Source organism: Peromyscus californicus, unplaced genomic scaffold, assembly GCF_007827085.1.
Source record: "Peromyscus californicus insignis strain IS unplaced genomic scaffold, ASM782708v3 Scaffold_16__1_contigs__length_79575227, whole genome shotgun sequence".
Classification (NCBI taxonomy): Eukaryota; Metazoa; Chordata; class Mammalia; order Rodentia; family Cricetidae; genus Peromyscus; species Peromyscus californicus.
Window position 1 is genome coordinate 33,756,221 of NW_026294458.1, and position 16,928 is coordinate 33,773,148.

The 16,928-nt window shown below is 37.6% G+C and overlaps 1 protein-coding gene across 13 annotated transcripts in view; it reads right to left on the reverse strand.

Annotated features, from left to right (window-relative positions):
- Bbx (BBX high mobility group box domain containing) overlaps positions 1-16,928 on the reverse strand; it is a 247,743-nt gene that overhangs the window by 64,770 nt on the left and 166,045 nt on the right. For all 13 annotated transcript variants that reach the window (XM_052740847.1, XM_052740857.1, XM_052740850.1 and 10 more), the window contains 2 exons: positions 11,513-11,708; positions 7,432-7,499 (listed from right to left, as the gene is read on the reverse strand). In XM_052740847.1, coding sequence (XP_052596807.1) covers positions 7,432-7,499; positions 11,513-11,708 — 264 coding nt within the window. The remainder of the gene's footprint in view (positions 1-7,431; positions 7,500-11,512; positions 11,709-16,928) is intronic.

Below are 16,928 nucleotides of genomic sequence, written 5' to 3' on the forward strand. Positions count from 1 at the left end.
TCTGAAATAATACATAAAGCCACTAGGTGTTGCTCTATGCCCAAAAAAGAAAATAGCTACAGGGATTTCTGCCAAACCACACATTCAAATCTTCTTACCCTCAATCGCCACCCACTTTGATTTAGCTAGGATTCTCAATAACGAAGGAAGAGAAATGATGAGCATAATAAAGAATTATGACAAAGTAAGTAACATTTTTTTCCCACAAGAGCCAATCAGATAGTGAGAAATCACAGGTCCAGCATGATTAAGCTAGTTATGACTACAAGTGGCTTAGGAAGCTAGGTATCAAGAAGGGCTGTTCATACTTTGCAAAGCACAAAGCCAGAGCTGCACAGTGCTTGGCACTGAGATGAACAGTCAACAAAGGAGCAAGTGCACATTGTAGATCAACCACATATTCTTACTCGTGCCAGGTCAAATATTTATTTCTTTTTCACTTGTTCAATAAACACTAGGTACCAGCTGTGGGGATTGATGCCATTAGGAAGTTTAAATGCCACTTGCATCCAGTGTAAAATTGGGAGTAAAATGATGACTTAGGGATTGTGCCAGACCCTGAGTCTGTTTGCAGTTCAAGTGAAGGGGATAGCTACATTGCAGAAATATACCATGAAAGCTTATTGGAGGGGAGCACAGAGAAAAATCCTTTAAGATGTGGGTGGAGGGAGGTAAAGTAATCTCTGAGATATGTTTGGAAAGAAAGGAGGAATCCCTCAGAGGAAGAGTGAGAATGACAAAGTCATGGCAGGCGAGGATGTACAGAGGTACCACTTTGTTGTGTTTTTGAGAAATGGTGACTTTCCCGGAGTCACCAAGAATAAGATGCCATATAAGTGTAATGGGAGATGAATCAGGCTGACAGAAACTGCAATTCTGTTGTCTGGGAATTAGGCTGGAGGAAATAGAGGGTTAGTCAAAGATTCTAGTTAGAGGAATAGCATGATGAGAGATACGCAGTTAGATAATTACGTCAGAGGCATGCAGGACGACCTAGGCTGGGAGGAACTGGAGGCAGGAGGCCAATTAGCAGGTAGGGGAAATAAAACTGCAAAGATGTGGGGCCCCAATTAAGTTAGAGGTAGCACTTGCCTGTCCTCAGTAATTGTCTGGAAGGATGTCAGGGCATCAGCAGAAGGGTCAGACTACACCTGTATCTTTATAGTAAGTTAGCGGAGAGAGAAGAAGTGAGAGGAGGAAGCCTTGATGGGGCAGGGAGTATGCATACTTCACGGGATGAGAGGAGTGTGTCTGAATGTCTGTCTGACACCGGTATGCGGCACTAGCACTAGGCTACCATGGGAAGCAGAGCCAACAGACCTGAGCGTCCCGTGCTTCCTAGAACCTGTTATATCATCAGGTAAAATGGGGTGGGGGTGGGAAGACCTAGTTTCCCTCAGGGTATCCAGGCCACCAGAATCCTGTCTCCAGTCCATGGATAAAGTTTTCCTATTATCACAGTCTGTGCAGCCGAGCTCATACAAGAAAGAGCACAGGACACTCCATCCTGTTTGTACAGACAACTGTAGTAACAGTTGAGACAAAGGACTGCCTCAGTTTCCCTATCTGATTAAGTGGGAAGCCACTCTGTCTTCTTGCCATTTTTAAACATCTATGACTCCCAGCACAGATTAGGGAAAAGGGCCTGACTACCTGGGCTTTGAGCCCCACTACTGATGGAAGAAGCTGGGCTCCTTGGCAAGATGGGCAGTACTGTCTACAAAGTAACAAAGGGGGAGACTTATAAAGAGGAAGAAAAAAACCCGCCTCTGGGCACCTACTTCCATTCTACTGTAGAATTTAAACATACCACATGTCCTAACAAAGTGTATTTAGAAGCTATAAACCCAAGAAAAGAGGATAAAAGCTATGATAGGTAAGGACCAGGAGATGAAACAAGATAAGTGAATCTAATGGGTTTAAGTCTCCTTGAATAGTCAAGCATACTAGTATAAGACAGGCACATATCAAATTAACTCAAGGTGTACTGATGGGTAAGAAAAGAATTTTTCCTATTCCACTGATATCAGAAATAAAAGTGAAAACTTTCAATTTTATCTAAATCAATATTTGAACAAAGTTAGAATTTAGTGTTTAAAAATGGGGATAGAATCATTTAAACTATATCAGTGCAATCAACTATTCTTTGGCTTGGGTTTTGCATATCTCTTCATGTAGTGGAAATCAGCTGGGTTTAAATCCTAGTATTGATTTCCTCACTCTATGGCCATGGGGAATGCAACAAGGGGCACGACAGGATTCCTGGGAGGACAAAATGAGTTAACCAATGTGAAGGGCTTAGTCCTATGTCTAGCTTGAAGCAATCTCAAAATGTCGTGTTCTGCAGCTGCTGCTAGCTCTAGTATGGGAAACACAGAGCATAAGAGAAGTGGCCAGAGTTGAGGCTAGTTAGGTGGCACTGAATCACCAAGTCTCCTGGGTGCTACACAAAGACTGGCTAGTTCTGCTGCAGCGCAAGCCCAGCTTTGGCACTGCAGCTAGACTATAATGGGCAGTTACTTAACCTTTCTGCCCTGGTCCCTCCCTGATGGTTTAATATGTATTCATAAGGTAGTCAAAACTTAACTCATAAGACTGCTAAGGAGGTGTTTTTCTTACCCAAGCACTTAAGAGCAGCACTTTGAAAGGAAGCAGGAGTGAATGAAAGTTGTCTGTAATAGTTTACTCCATAGTATTCAGTTAAAATCTTCTTATTCCTCATCCTAAGTTTCCTAAAGTCCATTTAATAACTTAGTAAATGAAAAAATAATAAGATGAAACTTTTATCATAAACTTACAATAAAGCTAAAAACAATTAAGTGCTATAATACATATAAAGGTGACAGTAAGTATTTTAAGGATTAGGGAGAGAAATATTGCTTAGCTCAAGAAATCATCAACATTCTGAAGGAGGTGAAAGATTAATATTGTTTCAAGAAACGAAGTATATAATTTTCAAATTTCAATCAGACCTTCATTTCTTCTTTTAAAAACATGCAGGTTGTCAGTTGAAAAATGAAAATCAAGAGGCTTCTCCGTGAAGTCAAAAGTTCATGTGAAGGATTATTAGCTTTCTTTAAAAACTTGGGCCTTAAAAGGTATCAGCTGCATAAAAGGCAGGTATTTGTGTATGGTCTATTCCCTGACATGCCTTACACACCAAAGACATTCCAGATGATTAGTCTTCATCTGACTAAACGTACAAAATGATGGTACATGTTCACTACTGCCAAGTTTTTCTGTAGTATGGCCTCACTGGATAAGGAAGTGTACCTCCATCTGCCAGCTCCTCTTATAATAATCTAGTTTAGCTAATATAAATTAAATTAAGTTGTCTTTTCTTGATCACCTAGTGATGGTGAAGAAAATAAATTACAATTGTAAATTCTTCCAAGGTTTCAATGAACAAGGATCTCTCTCCTCTCTCTCTCCTCTCTCTCTCTCTCTCTCTCCTCTCTCTCTCTCTCTCTCTCTCTCTCTCTCTCTCTCTCTCTGTATGTGTGTATGTGTGTGTGTGTGTGTGTGTGTGTGTGTGTGTGTGTGTGTGTGTGTGTGTGTGTACATGATGGATGCATGCATGCTGGTGATGGCAAAGCACACTGCAGCCTTCAGGAGTAATAGATATAATTTAAGCTATGGAATTAAATATGAAATGCCTAGAATAACTTATGGCGATGAGCCTGTATACTTACAAGAATTTTCAGGGAGTAAAAAATGCCTTACAGGTTTTATTTAATTAATCTTTGCAGTAGCCTCAAGAGTTACAGGATGCAAGCATTATGATTCGCTTCTCTGGATAGGATGGAAGGCAAGGCAAAAAGTGGCTAGATCAAAGATGTACTGTCATATCTACTTGTTCTACCAGAGAACAAAGCATTCAAAAACTAGAGACCCAAAGTTTAAGGTAAATCTCATACACTGCTAACACTGGCTTCAGTTATTGAACTGAATAGACCTGCCTTCCCTTAGCAGAGATGAGTGTTCTTCCTAATCTCTCTTATTTTCCATTTTGCTTGCTTCTGCTCTAGCCAAGATGACTTTGTTGCCCACTTGGGTACAACAGCAAATGTTGTCCTTGCCAAGATTAATCCAACTACTTTATACACTTTGTACTAAATAGTTGTCTTTTCCACATAATCTCTGAATCATAACACTCCCTGCTTTTATTTTTAAATTTTAATTTAGCTTTACATTTTTTAGACTAGCACAAATAATGAAAAACTCTGTCTTGAAGATTATTTTTAATAATTCCAGATCAAATATTTCACTTTACTTGTATCTTTATCTTCCAGTAACTCACTGATACTGTATGTAAGAGCTTAACTCTCTAACTGCCTCTTCTACTGAGAATCTAATGAAAAGAATACTACTTTCGTTTCTTCTGCCTTTTTATTTCCTGTTCTTTTAAACAACAATGAATTCACTTAAATCTCTGAGTGTTTCATTTAGACTGGTTCACATCTACAGCTCAAGAGGGTCTTTCTGCGCAACTTGATTTGACTTCTGACTTAAATAATTTTCCACAATGTCCTCTCATACCCTTCCATTTCTTTGACTATAACAGGATCATTTCCTAAGGAGACCTACACAGTTTCTTACAAGTACTCAGAAGACACAGACTTGCTGTGTTATGAGCCAGGACTCATTCTTTTCTGTCCTTGTCTTGTTCAGTATATCAATTTTTCTTCTCAAATCAGTAATTCTATAATAAATACTGCTATTAAAAATTTGTGCCAAATAGTTTAAGTATTTACATATAATATGGGTATGAAGACTATTATTTGTGTGAACTACAAAACATCAGATTTTTAAAACAAAATTCACCCTTTAAATTTGCTAAGGACTCCAGCTTACTACAGCCAAGCCTTGCTTGGCTCAGAAACAGCAGTACATAAAAATGCCCAACTGATAGTGCCATAGATCTATCATGGCAGCCTGAAAATTGGAAGACTGAGGAAAACAAATGCAAACATCAGTATAATTTGCCCACTGACATCTCGAGAAACTAAACTGTCTATAATTGCAAGGGTACATCAAGTAGACCTATGATACTGTAGTGGCCACAGAAACTTTTCAGCAGAATTCTATCATTTCAGTTACAGTAAAGAAAATACCTGTATTATTTAAGAAAATCTATTTCCTATATTAAATTCCACACTTTAAAAAAGCATTCTCTTGCTGGGTGATGGTGGCGCACACCTTTAATCTCAGCACTCCAGTGAAGGATAAAAGTTCCCTCCCCTTCCCTCTAAGACTACTTCAAAATAAAGACTCTATCGTGTCACTTTAAACACCTTTGTGATTATACCTTTTGGTGGTATTCTTTTTGTAAGATGTCACTTTGATTAGTCAAACAAAATAGTACAAGTAGATTATATTTTCAGGAAAATATGAAATTTCTGAATTATTTTAATTTTAGCTTAATTTTCATAGGAAAACCTGAATACATATTTATTGTGTTTATCTTATGATAATCTACCTATACAGAAATTCTATTTACCAAGTCTACATATTTGCAATAAAACAATGGGAAGGTAGAAATCTATGGACTAACTTAAGTCTACTGGTCTCTAAAAGTAAGCTCTCTGATGGTATTTGGAGGTAATATTATACTTAAGTTTTTACTACTTTACTGTTCTAATAGCTCAATTATTTTCAGTACTGACCTAACTATGTTTTGAGATGAGGGGAAGGGACAAGAACACAAAGCTGGATTCCTGAGGCTGTAACTACAGGTACCTGCTCCTGCACTGTTTGCTTCTTTATCTGGAGAGTTCTCAAAATGCTTCCACTTCATTAGGGCAAAAAAGTCCATGGCTGCAGTGCTTACGCTACGTGTCAGATGATGCTATGTCTTTTAAAGGAAGCAGAACGTACTAAAAAGAGCCTAAGTGGTAAAACTTCAAGCAATGGAGAAAATTAACTTCCTTTTTCTTACTAGCACCCAAAAGATATACAACGATCAATTGTTTATATTTGTTCTGAAGTGGTAAAAGAATGCTAAAAGTTAGGAATAAAATACAACTGAATCCGTGAGGAGAGGGGATGCTGACTTTTGCAATGGTCAGGAGTCAGACTGCTAAATGGTCAACTCTGTGTTCACATCTACCTGCAGAACAATAGACTACTCTATGCTCAAGACAGTGTGCTTTGCCCTGAGGTCATACTATGTGTTAGGGATGGAAACGGAGCACAACAATGCTGCTGTTAGGAGCTGGAAACATGCTCAATAATGAGCTGCAAAAGCTCAGAGTCACATGCACATGTTTTTCAGTGGAAGATTTACACAACATAATAAATACTTATACATAAATTAATACTCTTGCTGCATTAAAATGAAAAGAAACAAATTTGTTAAATTTAATATATACTCAACAACTCTGTATGCCACATATAAACTATAAATAACAACAGCACCACAGTATAAATAGCCTGTATAGTTGAACAGATTTTTAACTGTAATCTATATGGTCAACTCAAAGTTTAAAACAGTAAACAGCACAGGCTTGTAATAAAACTGAACAGACTAAAAGCAAGGCTTATAATAAAACTGAACAGACTAAAAGCAAGAATATGAAAAATAAAGAAAAATGACTTAGAATGTTTGCAGTATGCTTCCAAAGGAGTAATACTAAAATTAGGGACAGGTTTGGTACTGAATTCATTTTCCACGGGAATATTAATCACTCTTGCTATTTTGTTCCAAACAGCTATGTGGGTTTGAATGGAAACTTTCTATCTGAAGAACCAGAATATAGCAAAATAACATGACCTGCAGGTTAATTTAACTGATCTCTGTTAAGTGGGTCTAGAAAATAGAAGATGCCACAAATGCAGATTATGTATGGTTAACTGCCACAGCTGAGCAGAATCAGATCTAAAATGTTTAGCAAAAGCAGACTAATAACTAGATCACAGAAACAAGGTCATGAGGGCCCTGGGTCCTTTTCCTTTTCTACTTTAAAGAATGAAACAATTTTGCAATGCTGAATTCCAGATGTTCAAAGAGGAGTTTGGAATTATTTGGATACTAGAGAGACAGACAGTCTCATATTTTTATCATCACCTTCCCACTAGCAAGTCTAAATGAGAACATAATACAAACAGGGAATGGTGTTGAACAGTGAATTTATTTTAGGATGCAATCTACATACCCATAACATGGACACAACAAATGACAATGGACTGCACTGTATTTTTTCCTCCTAGGTTCAAACATCTGCAGACTCTGCAGTGGAACAGTGTTTCTGTCCTTTTGGCTCATGTATATCACTTCTGCCACCCTTAACACATTACACATACAGGTAAAGTTCCTCAGTGAGCTGTAAATGTGGAAGGGCAGCAACAAGGTGACCGGAATGCAGATGTCTATGTGCTGAAGCACAGATGGAGCAGCATGAAGGGCAATGAGGGACTAAGGGCCTGGCTTACCTCTGCCGTTCCAAGAGCATGTTCTCCAGCTAACAGCAGCATGCTCAGGCCTCCCATCTGAGTAGGATCTACAGATCAAACACAAAAATCAACTCAGAAACAGGAAGCACCTACAACCATACAGAATGAAAAAGGATATTCATAAGGGCAGAAATACAAACAACCCACATATCAATTTTATGGAAAATTTTCAAAATTCTTTCTTTCTATAACCTGGTACATATGTGCTTAATGCACATCCTTTAAGGAGCCCTTTTTCTTTCTCTATTTTTCTTTCTTTCTTTTTTTTTTTAACAGTGTCTTACTATGAAGCACAGGCTCTGCTAGAACTCATGATCTCCCCACTTTAGCCTTTTAAATGTGGGGCAAACAGGCATGAAACACCGCACCCGGCCTTTTAAATACTACGGCTCTACGACCACTCCAGCACACCTTTTCCCAATAGTGCAGCTGTTACCACATGAATCATTTCCCAAACCTTCTTTCCAAGGCTTCTTTCTCCCAAGCCTTCTTTCCAAAATCACGTTGTTTAGATTGGATTTTTTTTTTCTTTTAACAGAAGTGTACTCATGCTTGTCTTCTGAGAAGTTGAGACTGTTAATCTCAAATTGTTATTTCTGCCATGTGGAATCTGGTTCGGTCAAAAGAACTAGGCTATCAGGGAACACAGGAGAGAGAGATTTCACAATGGCCTCCAAATTCTAAGGGGCTTTGAAAAAAATCTCTTTAAAACTTTCAAAATAAATTTAAAATAACAGATATGTTTTAGACATTATAGATCTTCAGGGTAATCAGGCTCTTGCTAAAATAACTCGAAATACATTTCAAATTAATGTATTTTGGTTAGCGAACTTTTTTGGTCTAATTCTTTCAACAGTAAACTGATGCAGAAAGAAAAATAAAAGAATAAAGTGGTCGATCTATGCTCCAGATTGCAATTTCATCAGAAACTTTTATTCTTTAAGGCTGTCTCAAAGGTTAACGTTTAAAGAACAACCAATGAAAGAACACATGTGAAAGTACCTGTGTGTCTCTGGTGGACACAGGTTTCAAGGCATGCATTTAAGCTTTAGGATAAGGATATATAAAGCTGTCCGAAGACATTTCTGTTTAAATGTATGCCCTGAAGTAGAGCTTTGCTCACAGTCTGCCCTGAGAACTCAGGAAGCAACTTTGATCACACCTTGTATATAATTTTTTTTAATTGAGAAAAGGTTCTGAGATAGACACACACACACACACACACACAAGAAGAGGAGGAAGAAAAATAAAAGACAAGAAGGCTATGAGGTAATCAGAGAGAAACATCTGTCATCAAATGATGGTGACTGAAGGAAGCCCAACACTAGCAGGCAGCCATGCAGGAGGACACACACACACACACACACACAACACAAACACTGGCTACTCTGGTGAAACAAAGCCCTGCAGTGCTTTTAAAAGGTCTACTTTCAATTAAACATTAAGTTTAAGAACTATTGTGCCTGATAAAATATATACTTATGTTTATTTAAAAGTAAACTTCAAGAGGGGAAATGAATCTAGAGGAAAGTAAGCGTTTAGGATGCCTGAGAATGAAACACTTTTACAGCTGTCATCCTAGGAACCAGGGCTGAGTGACAGCATTCGAGAGATAAAAATGTGCAGTTCAAATTACAAAGTAAAATAGGAATACGATTACATGATAATTCAAGTTATATACCAAATGTGACTTTGTAAGAACTTTACTATTCACCCTAAAGGATAAGCCAAGAAATTATCATTTTTCTATCACTTACATAATGCTATTTAAAACTATCAAAAATACATTCGCATAAATAGAATACTTTGCCTTTATTGAAGATTTGTAGTATATCAAATTCTACATATTTTTCCTTCCTTGGAAATCATTTATTTGACAAAGTTAGATTATTCTAAAATGCAAAATGTGGCATGCCAAGGACTACTGAACAAACAAGAATAAAACAAAATAGATTCTGTGTTAAACTAGCCTTTAAAATTCCTTTTGTATTCCCTATGTTCAGATAGCTAAACACCAGCTGTTTTTTTTTTTTAAATCAAAGGTAATTTGGTTCACTTTCATCTTGTTGAAAAGGGACATAACTAAAAATATTAAAGCAGCAAGCAAGCTCTGGCCATGCAGTTTCAACACATGACACAGGCCATTATTACTGAGGCAAATGCCATCAAGGTATTTGTCTTTCCTGTATTTTCTTCAAAGAGTACTGTTTTTAAAAGTTGACCTATATATTTCTTATGTCTACTTCTATTTTGTAGGTAAAAGGTAGATTAATTAATTGTCAGAAACATCATTACTAAAAGACGTATTTACATACTTTCTATAAATTTACATACAATTATTGATTGGTTTGTAATGAACAACTGCATTAAAAAAAACTCAAAACAAAAATTCTATAGACACTAACTTAGATTTAGAATTGAGAGACTAGCACTAGATGTTAAATGACAATCAAAGAGAGTTTCGACTTCACTGGTCTATACATCTTCTCTTGGTCTTAGAGAATGTTCCTTGAGACACCACAATCTGTGAAGTCCTGACCGTTCACAAAGACAGACTAGTAACAAGTTGGTTGAAGCTAAAACTGTGCAGAGTGACAGCTAACACATGAACAGATCTGTTTTGGTTTTTCTGGGACACATGTTGGGAGCTGTTCCTGGAATTACACCACAGACACTGCACTCAACAATCACCTGACTTTGTTTCCCAAAGATACTGTAATATATTGCTTCATTTTTCTGGCATTCATACAATATCACATATACTTTTCATATTATGAGCCCAACATTGAGCTATGAAGGCTTATGCAAATTACTGGCCATTTAAAAGAATTTATTATCACAGTATGGCTCAAATGCATCCCTACTCCCTTCCTCTAGTGTAAAAGTTTAGGACTCTGAAGAATATTTTCTTGTAATATGGTATAGGAACTCAAGCTCAGCATGAGCTTCCCTGCTTTTGCCTTATTCAACCTCCCAATTTCTTCCTGGCAAAATCCTCTTTTGGAAGGTTACACTGAATAGGAGGGAAGATCTAGCCATTCTGGGCAAGAATGTAAATGGTTTATTTCATGGTCATAAACACATTAGCATTCCTTACCACCCAAAGAGTAAAACAGCAAATGGCACCATCTGGAATTTTAAGTTTGCTCAGGGCAAACATTAATGGGGATGGGAGGAGGTTGGGGGTTCTCTTTAAGACACATCCATTGATCCATCTCAGATTTCGATGGATTTGTTCACATGCTTGTCCTTGGTGTATCAGATACTCAGATGATCTATGGAATTTTTGGCTTTTTAAATACCCATAATTCAGTGCTTACTCTGCTTAACAGTGAGGGAGAAGTGTGTGAGAGAGAGAGACAGAGAAAGAGGAAGAAAGGGAGTGGGCGACACACCTATTTTGTTAATATAAAATTCCCTACACTCCTGACAAGCTCTAAATTGTGTTAAATGTAGCAGAAGTTTCTCTGGTTCTACCTAATCCCACGGTCCTGCAGCTGCCTACAAAATAATCATTCCAGGCTTAATATTAATTGCAAATTCTATGGCCTATTGGCTCAGGCTTCTTGCTAGCTAGCTCTTACAACTTAACTCAACCCATAACTATTAATCTATGTATCACCACATGTTCCATGGCTTCACCTGCATCCCATTACATGTTGCTCCTTGAATGGCGGTTTGGCATCTCCTCTTACTCTCCTTTCTCCTTTCACTATCTCTCTTGGATTTTCCCGCCCGGCTCCATCCTGCCCTGCCATAGGCCAACGCAGCTTTATTTATTAGCCAGTGGGAGTAACACATATACACAGCATACAGCAAGACATCCCACAGCACTTGACATTTCCATACTGCCAAATATCAGGATCTCATGGCATTTACAAGTTGGCCCCATGTCTTCAGTTACATGTACATTCTTTGTATACCATGCCCTAATACCTCATGATGTGCTATATTTTGGCCAGTACTTCATACTGGTCTCTTCAAATTTGTATAATTTGTTCAAAAACACTCAGTGCATTGTTCTGTCCTTTAAAAACAGGTGCAAATTATATAAACTTACCAGCCATTCCAAAGTTAAGCTGAGGAATTTCTTCTGTCTTTGCCTTCTTGGGGGTTGGCAAGTCTCTTGAAGAGTCAGATGGGAAGGCCCAAAGTTTCTTCCGTGGATTGACAGTGGGTGTTGGAGATTTTACAGGCTTGTTTGTAGTAGGACACCATCTGTAGCCAGGATTTGCTTTCATAAATGCATCTTTATACTATAAACAAATGGACAGCAGGTTTAATTAACATCCAGATCAAGAAATTCAACAAGATTCACCCTTTCGCTCATTCAGACTATGACTGAGAAAACCACATTCTATGACTTTAGTGGCTTTCCTTAGAGAAGATGACAGCACCATACACAGAGATCTAGAGACAGGGCAGTTATCTAACCTGTGGGCTAAGAATACAGAGACCAGACACTTTGGATGTTCTACTCTTTTTGTTGTTCTCGTTCTTTCCTAAAAAGTTGCCTGACTTTGGGGGTAGAGGAGGCTTTTGTACTAGAAAGAGTCAACGGCTTTGAGGGTGGAAAAGGCGGGGATAAAATTCTGGCCCTTCCACATTAGGCTGAAGTCACTAAGCACAGAGCAGTGTTCTCTGTGAGCCTTAACAGACAGCATAGTACTAGCTTTTGGTTATTGTCAACAGTGCACAGCATATTTCTTCTCTTAAAGCTTTAATGTGTGTGTGTGTGTGTGTGTGTGTGTGTGTTAAACTTTTTTCCCCCAAATAGGTGTTTTGCCTGCATGTATGTTTTTGTACCGCTTGTATGCCTGGTGCCTATGGAGGCTATGGAGTGGATGCCCTGGAACTGGGTTTAGAGATGGAGCTTCCATATGGATACTGGGAATTGAACCCCAGTCTCAATCTCTCCAGCCCCCAGCACCTATTTAAAGGACACTTTAGTATACATTTCAGAGCATGAGCTAACACCAGGCCCAGCAACCAGATTCTGTCCAATGGTTAACTTATCCTGCTAAGGATGGTTTTACAAGTGTTCTTGTAAGGCAAATGCAGACAAAGTAAAATTTTCAACTAAGAAATAAAGGAACCCAGATCAAGTAGAAAGGGAGCAAGGCAGGCTAGCTGACCAATATTTTGGTTACTTTTAGACAGGGGGTTAAGTAGAAGAAAGAGCAGTGGATGCAGTCTGATGACCTGGGCTCAAGATGTACTTCTACTTAGCCAACCTTGGGCATCAGCTCCAATTCTTCCATCTATACATACCTGTCAATATTTTTTAATGAGCACCCAGGATGACAGATATGAACAAACTCTGATGTGACATGTTGTAATCAATCATAAACTTTATGTTTAACTTGAAAGTTTGTTCAATCTTCACTTACAACATCTTTCACCATTTTTTAATGTTGCTTCCTCATTTTATCCCTTCTCCTAAATCTACTACCTCTTTCCTAATATCCATTACACATTCCCAGGACTACACTGTTCAATTAAAAAAAAGTATTTCCTGTGTATTCTCCAAATATCACTACTGGATTATTTTATTAACACATTTTTTTTTTGAGACAGTTTGGTTATGCAGTCTGGTTCTGAATTCACAATTCTCTGCTTCAGTCTCCCAAGTACTGAGGTTATAGGCATACATTCCCAAGACCAGCTAACACAATTCTTTCACTCTCACAGGTTTGCATTTTAAAATGGTAATGTAGTTCAATATAAGCTCTAAATAGTTTTTAGACAAGGGGTAAAAGGTACCCTTTTGAGGGAAGGTGTAAGGAAAGAATACCTAATCTAAATAATGTTCCCACTATTTCACTATGTTATATAAATAAAAGCTATAATGTAGGTAATAATGTAGTGTTAATAAACAATGAATGATATTTATCCCAGTGCTATCTTAACTCATTTTCTGACATTGTTTTATGTATAAGATATAAATTTACCTATTGATACACAGGGATGTGCGTGAAAAATAAGCACACAGGCCCCTAAAATCTAGTAATACTTTTTTAATTTAAAAAAAATTAAAATACTTATGATTTTTTATTTTATTTGAATTACATGTGTATGTGTCTCTGTGTGAGTATCTGCACACTGCCTTTGGAGGCCAGAGGTGTAAGGAAAGTACAGCTACAGACGGTTGCATGCAGCCCAATGTGGGTGTTAGGAACTGAACTCTGGTCCTTTGCTAGAACAGCAAAGACTCTTAACCACTGAGCCACCTCTCTAGTGTCTAGCTCTATTTTTCTTAAAAAATAAAGAAGTGAAATGAGACACAAGGCCAGAGCCAAATGAATTTATAATTGTATAGCAGAATGAATTTGCAAGCATCAACGTTGACGTAAGAAGATACACTACCACAGTGAAGCCTTGTGACTGGGGAATTTAACTATTAAGGTGAGGCAGACAACTTTGCCAACTGTCTGAAGACAGAAAGTGATAAATGGCAGGCAGGGGTGAAAAGGGAAGAAGCAGTCACATGCATCATTATCATGCCTCAGTAAAAGGCACATGGGGCAGGTATACTAGATGAACTGTCATTTGTAGTGACCGAAGACTTTCAAACAAACTTATTAATAAATTTATCATGAGAAATAAAATGTTTTTTTTGGTAGTTAAAATTTTCTAAGCAGAAAGCCCTAGCTGAAAGACGCTGGATGGCGTTTGTACTTAAATCTCTTGCTCCTTCAGAGTGTTCTCCTCCTCATATTCAGTTTTTTGATACATCCTTCACTAGGAATATTGTTAAGAATCAATGGATGATTGGTTTTAGTGAAAATCAAGTGTAATGAAAATCATACTGTCATCCTGATAAATTATCAGTTGATGGTACTAATGAAGGCCAGCTTACGCTAATTTATGATAATGCTGAAGATAGCATAAGGCACCAACAATCAGCACATAAAATCATTCTCATTCTCGTCTCCATCCTATGCACCTTCATTGCAAAGACTCAGTGAGCACTGACCAGAAGACAGACTCTTCTTAGACATTGGAAACAGAAAGAGGGTGAATCAGAGTCCTTCCTTTTATACTGCTTACAATTCACAGCTAACTACACAAGCATTTCTGTTTATACCTGGTCTATAATCCTGGCCCTAAGTCAAGCATGAAAAATAGTTTTGCAATGAGTCTATAGAACAGCAAGTTTCCTATGAGTAGACAACAAGAGTGCAAAAGAAAGGTCTGGAATATTGGGGATGTTTTAGAGAATTTACTATGAAGGGCAATACTCTATACCACAATATGAATTGTGCAGACTCTTAAACTCAATGTAAATGTTTAATACACACATATAACATTTTTATTTTTTAACTTTTGTTTGTTGCTGGAGATCGAACCCAGAGCCTCAGGCATGCTTAGTAGCATTTCATCACTGAGATATAACACTAGACTACTAGTCAAGTATACACGGATCAGAAAGGCTAAAAGTGTGAATGACTGAGAAAAAAAACACATAAATTTATTCATATAAAACACCAAGCCAACATAAGCTATGGACAGCAAGCAAGTAAGGTCAGACGCAAGAGCAGCCTCAGAGTGTAAAGATGCCTATATGTCCTTGTAACCTGGTACCTCATCAATCATTTAATCTGATTCAGCTTTTAAGAGACACTGGAAAGACTTGTCATTTGTTACGACAAGGTTACTAGGAAAGAAATTACAGAGAAGGCAGTGAAAAGAAGTAATGCTGGAAGACTTGGTATATAGTCTGGAGCAAACTAGCTAAGTGTAATAATTGCCATGTAGGTCAACCATGTGGACAAAATCCATCATCACAGGAATGAAAGACCTCAAGAGATAGGCCCCATCTATCCAAACATCCAGGGCCAGGCTGTTCACACTGGAGGCGAGAAGCTCATTTATCCTCCAGTAACATCAATCACAAGTTATTGATCCTAAGATTTCAATGAAAATCTCCTACATATCTAGACTTTTGCTAAAATACTGATTTCCAAAATTCTATGAAAATCAAAATTCACCTTATGGCCTTCAACTTTTTTTCCTGCAAATGTCCAACTGATTAAATAATCTAACCTAAATTTGCTTTACAGACAGTTCCTCACTGATAGGAGGCATTCAGTAATGCTGACTCTCGTCTCTTGGCCCTAACCACTATTGTATTTCGACAGCAATAACAAAAAAGAATTGCTGCTTCTTTTGTTATCCAGTACTGTCACTAAATGCATACCCTCTGTCACAGTGTTTTACCTTCTTTATATCTGACAATGGTATTATTCTACAACAAAAGACAATAATCTGTTATGTTAATGCTTTAAAATGGGGTCTCAAACAATAAATGTTTTTCAGATCATTACATAAATGGAAACTTGATCTACAATGTACCTTAATATTAATGAAAGGTTTTCTCCATTTATTTCATTTTAATTGAGTTTCGGGTGCTATCTCAATGTCCATTAGTGTTTCTACTTATTATTCCAGCCTAGATTTACAGAGTGAAGAGAAACAGCAACCCTGGTAAGAGACTAGAATAAGACAGTCGGAGAATGTCTGAACAGACAGATGACGCTGGTACAAATACATGAAATAACATCTACCAGGTCAGTCAAGAGATTATATATAAAATTTTCTAAAATTTTACAAAAGAGCCCTAACACACATTTTATCTTATAATCATATCCACTATGGGGAGCTGAAGAAACTCCCACCATAGTCAGTTCTGTTAGAGCTGTGACTTTCCTCATCAGCAGGCAGAAATTGCAACATACAACCAGGTCAGAGCTCAGCAGAGAAGGGGTGCTAATCAGTATGGGGAACAGGGTTCTAATCTGTACAGAGCACAGTGGAGAGGTGGTGCTAATCAGTATGAAGAGCAGGGTTCTAATCTGTACAGAGCACAGGCAATGACAGTTCCTTCTTGAATATAAATATGTATAAGAAATAGTTTTACTCACTAATTTGGGTAATTAGGAGAAAAATCATTTCATCAGTTTCCACTAAGTTAAAAAACAATTCAGAATTTCATTAGAATTTTGAACCTTGGGCTGACAAGATGGCTCAGTGGGTAAATGATGCCAAGGCTGAAGGTCTGGCTTTCATCACTGGAGCCCACATAGTAAATGCTGTTCTCTGATCTCCATGTGCATACATGCACATGGTGTACAGACACACACACACACACGCACACACACACACAAATGTCATAAAAGCTTTAACCATGTTACTTTAAAGAAAGTGCTGATGGAGATTGGGGTGAGAAAAAAAAAGATCTAGTGAAGATTGATTCTGAAAATACACTATAAAGTCTGAGATATAACTTGTGCTCACTAATCAGAAATTATGAAACGCTTACATTTTCTTAAAAACTGTTCACTTGGTTTAATAATTTGCTTAAACTCCTTAAACTTTTTCATTGCAAAGGAGGCTAACAGAATTTTCAACAAGTTCTTTTTTCCCTCAATAGTATGAATGAGTACTATGCAGTAATTTGTGAAAATGGCAACAAA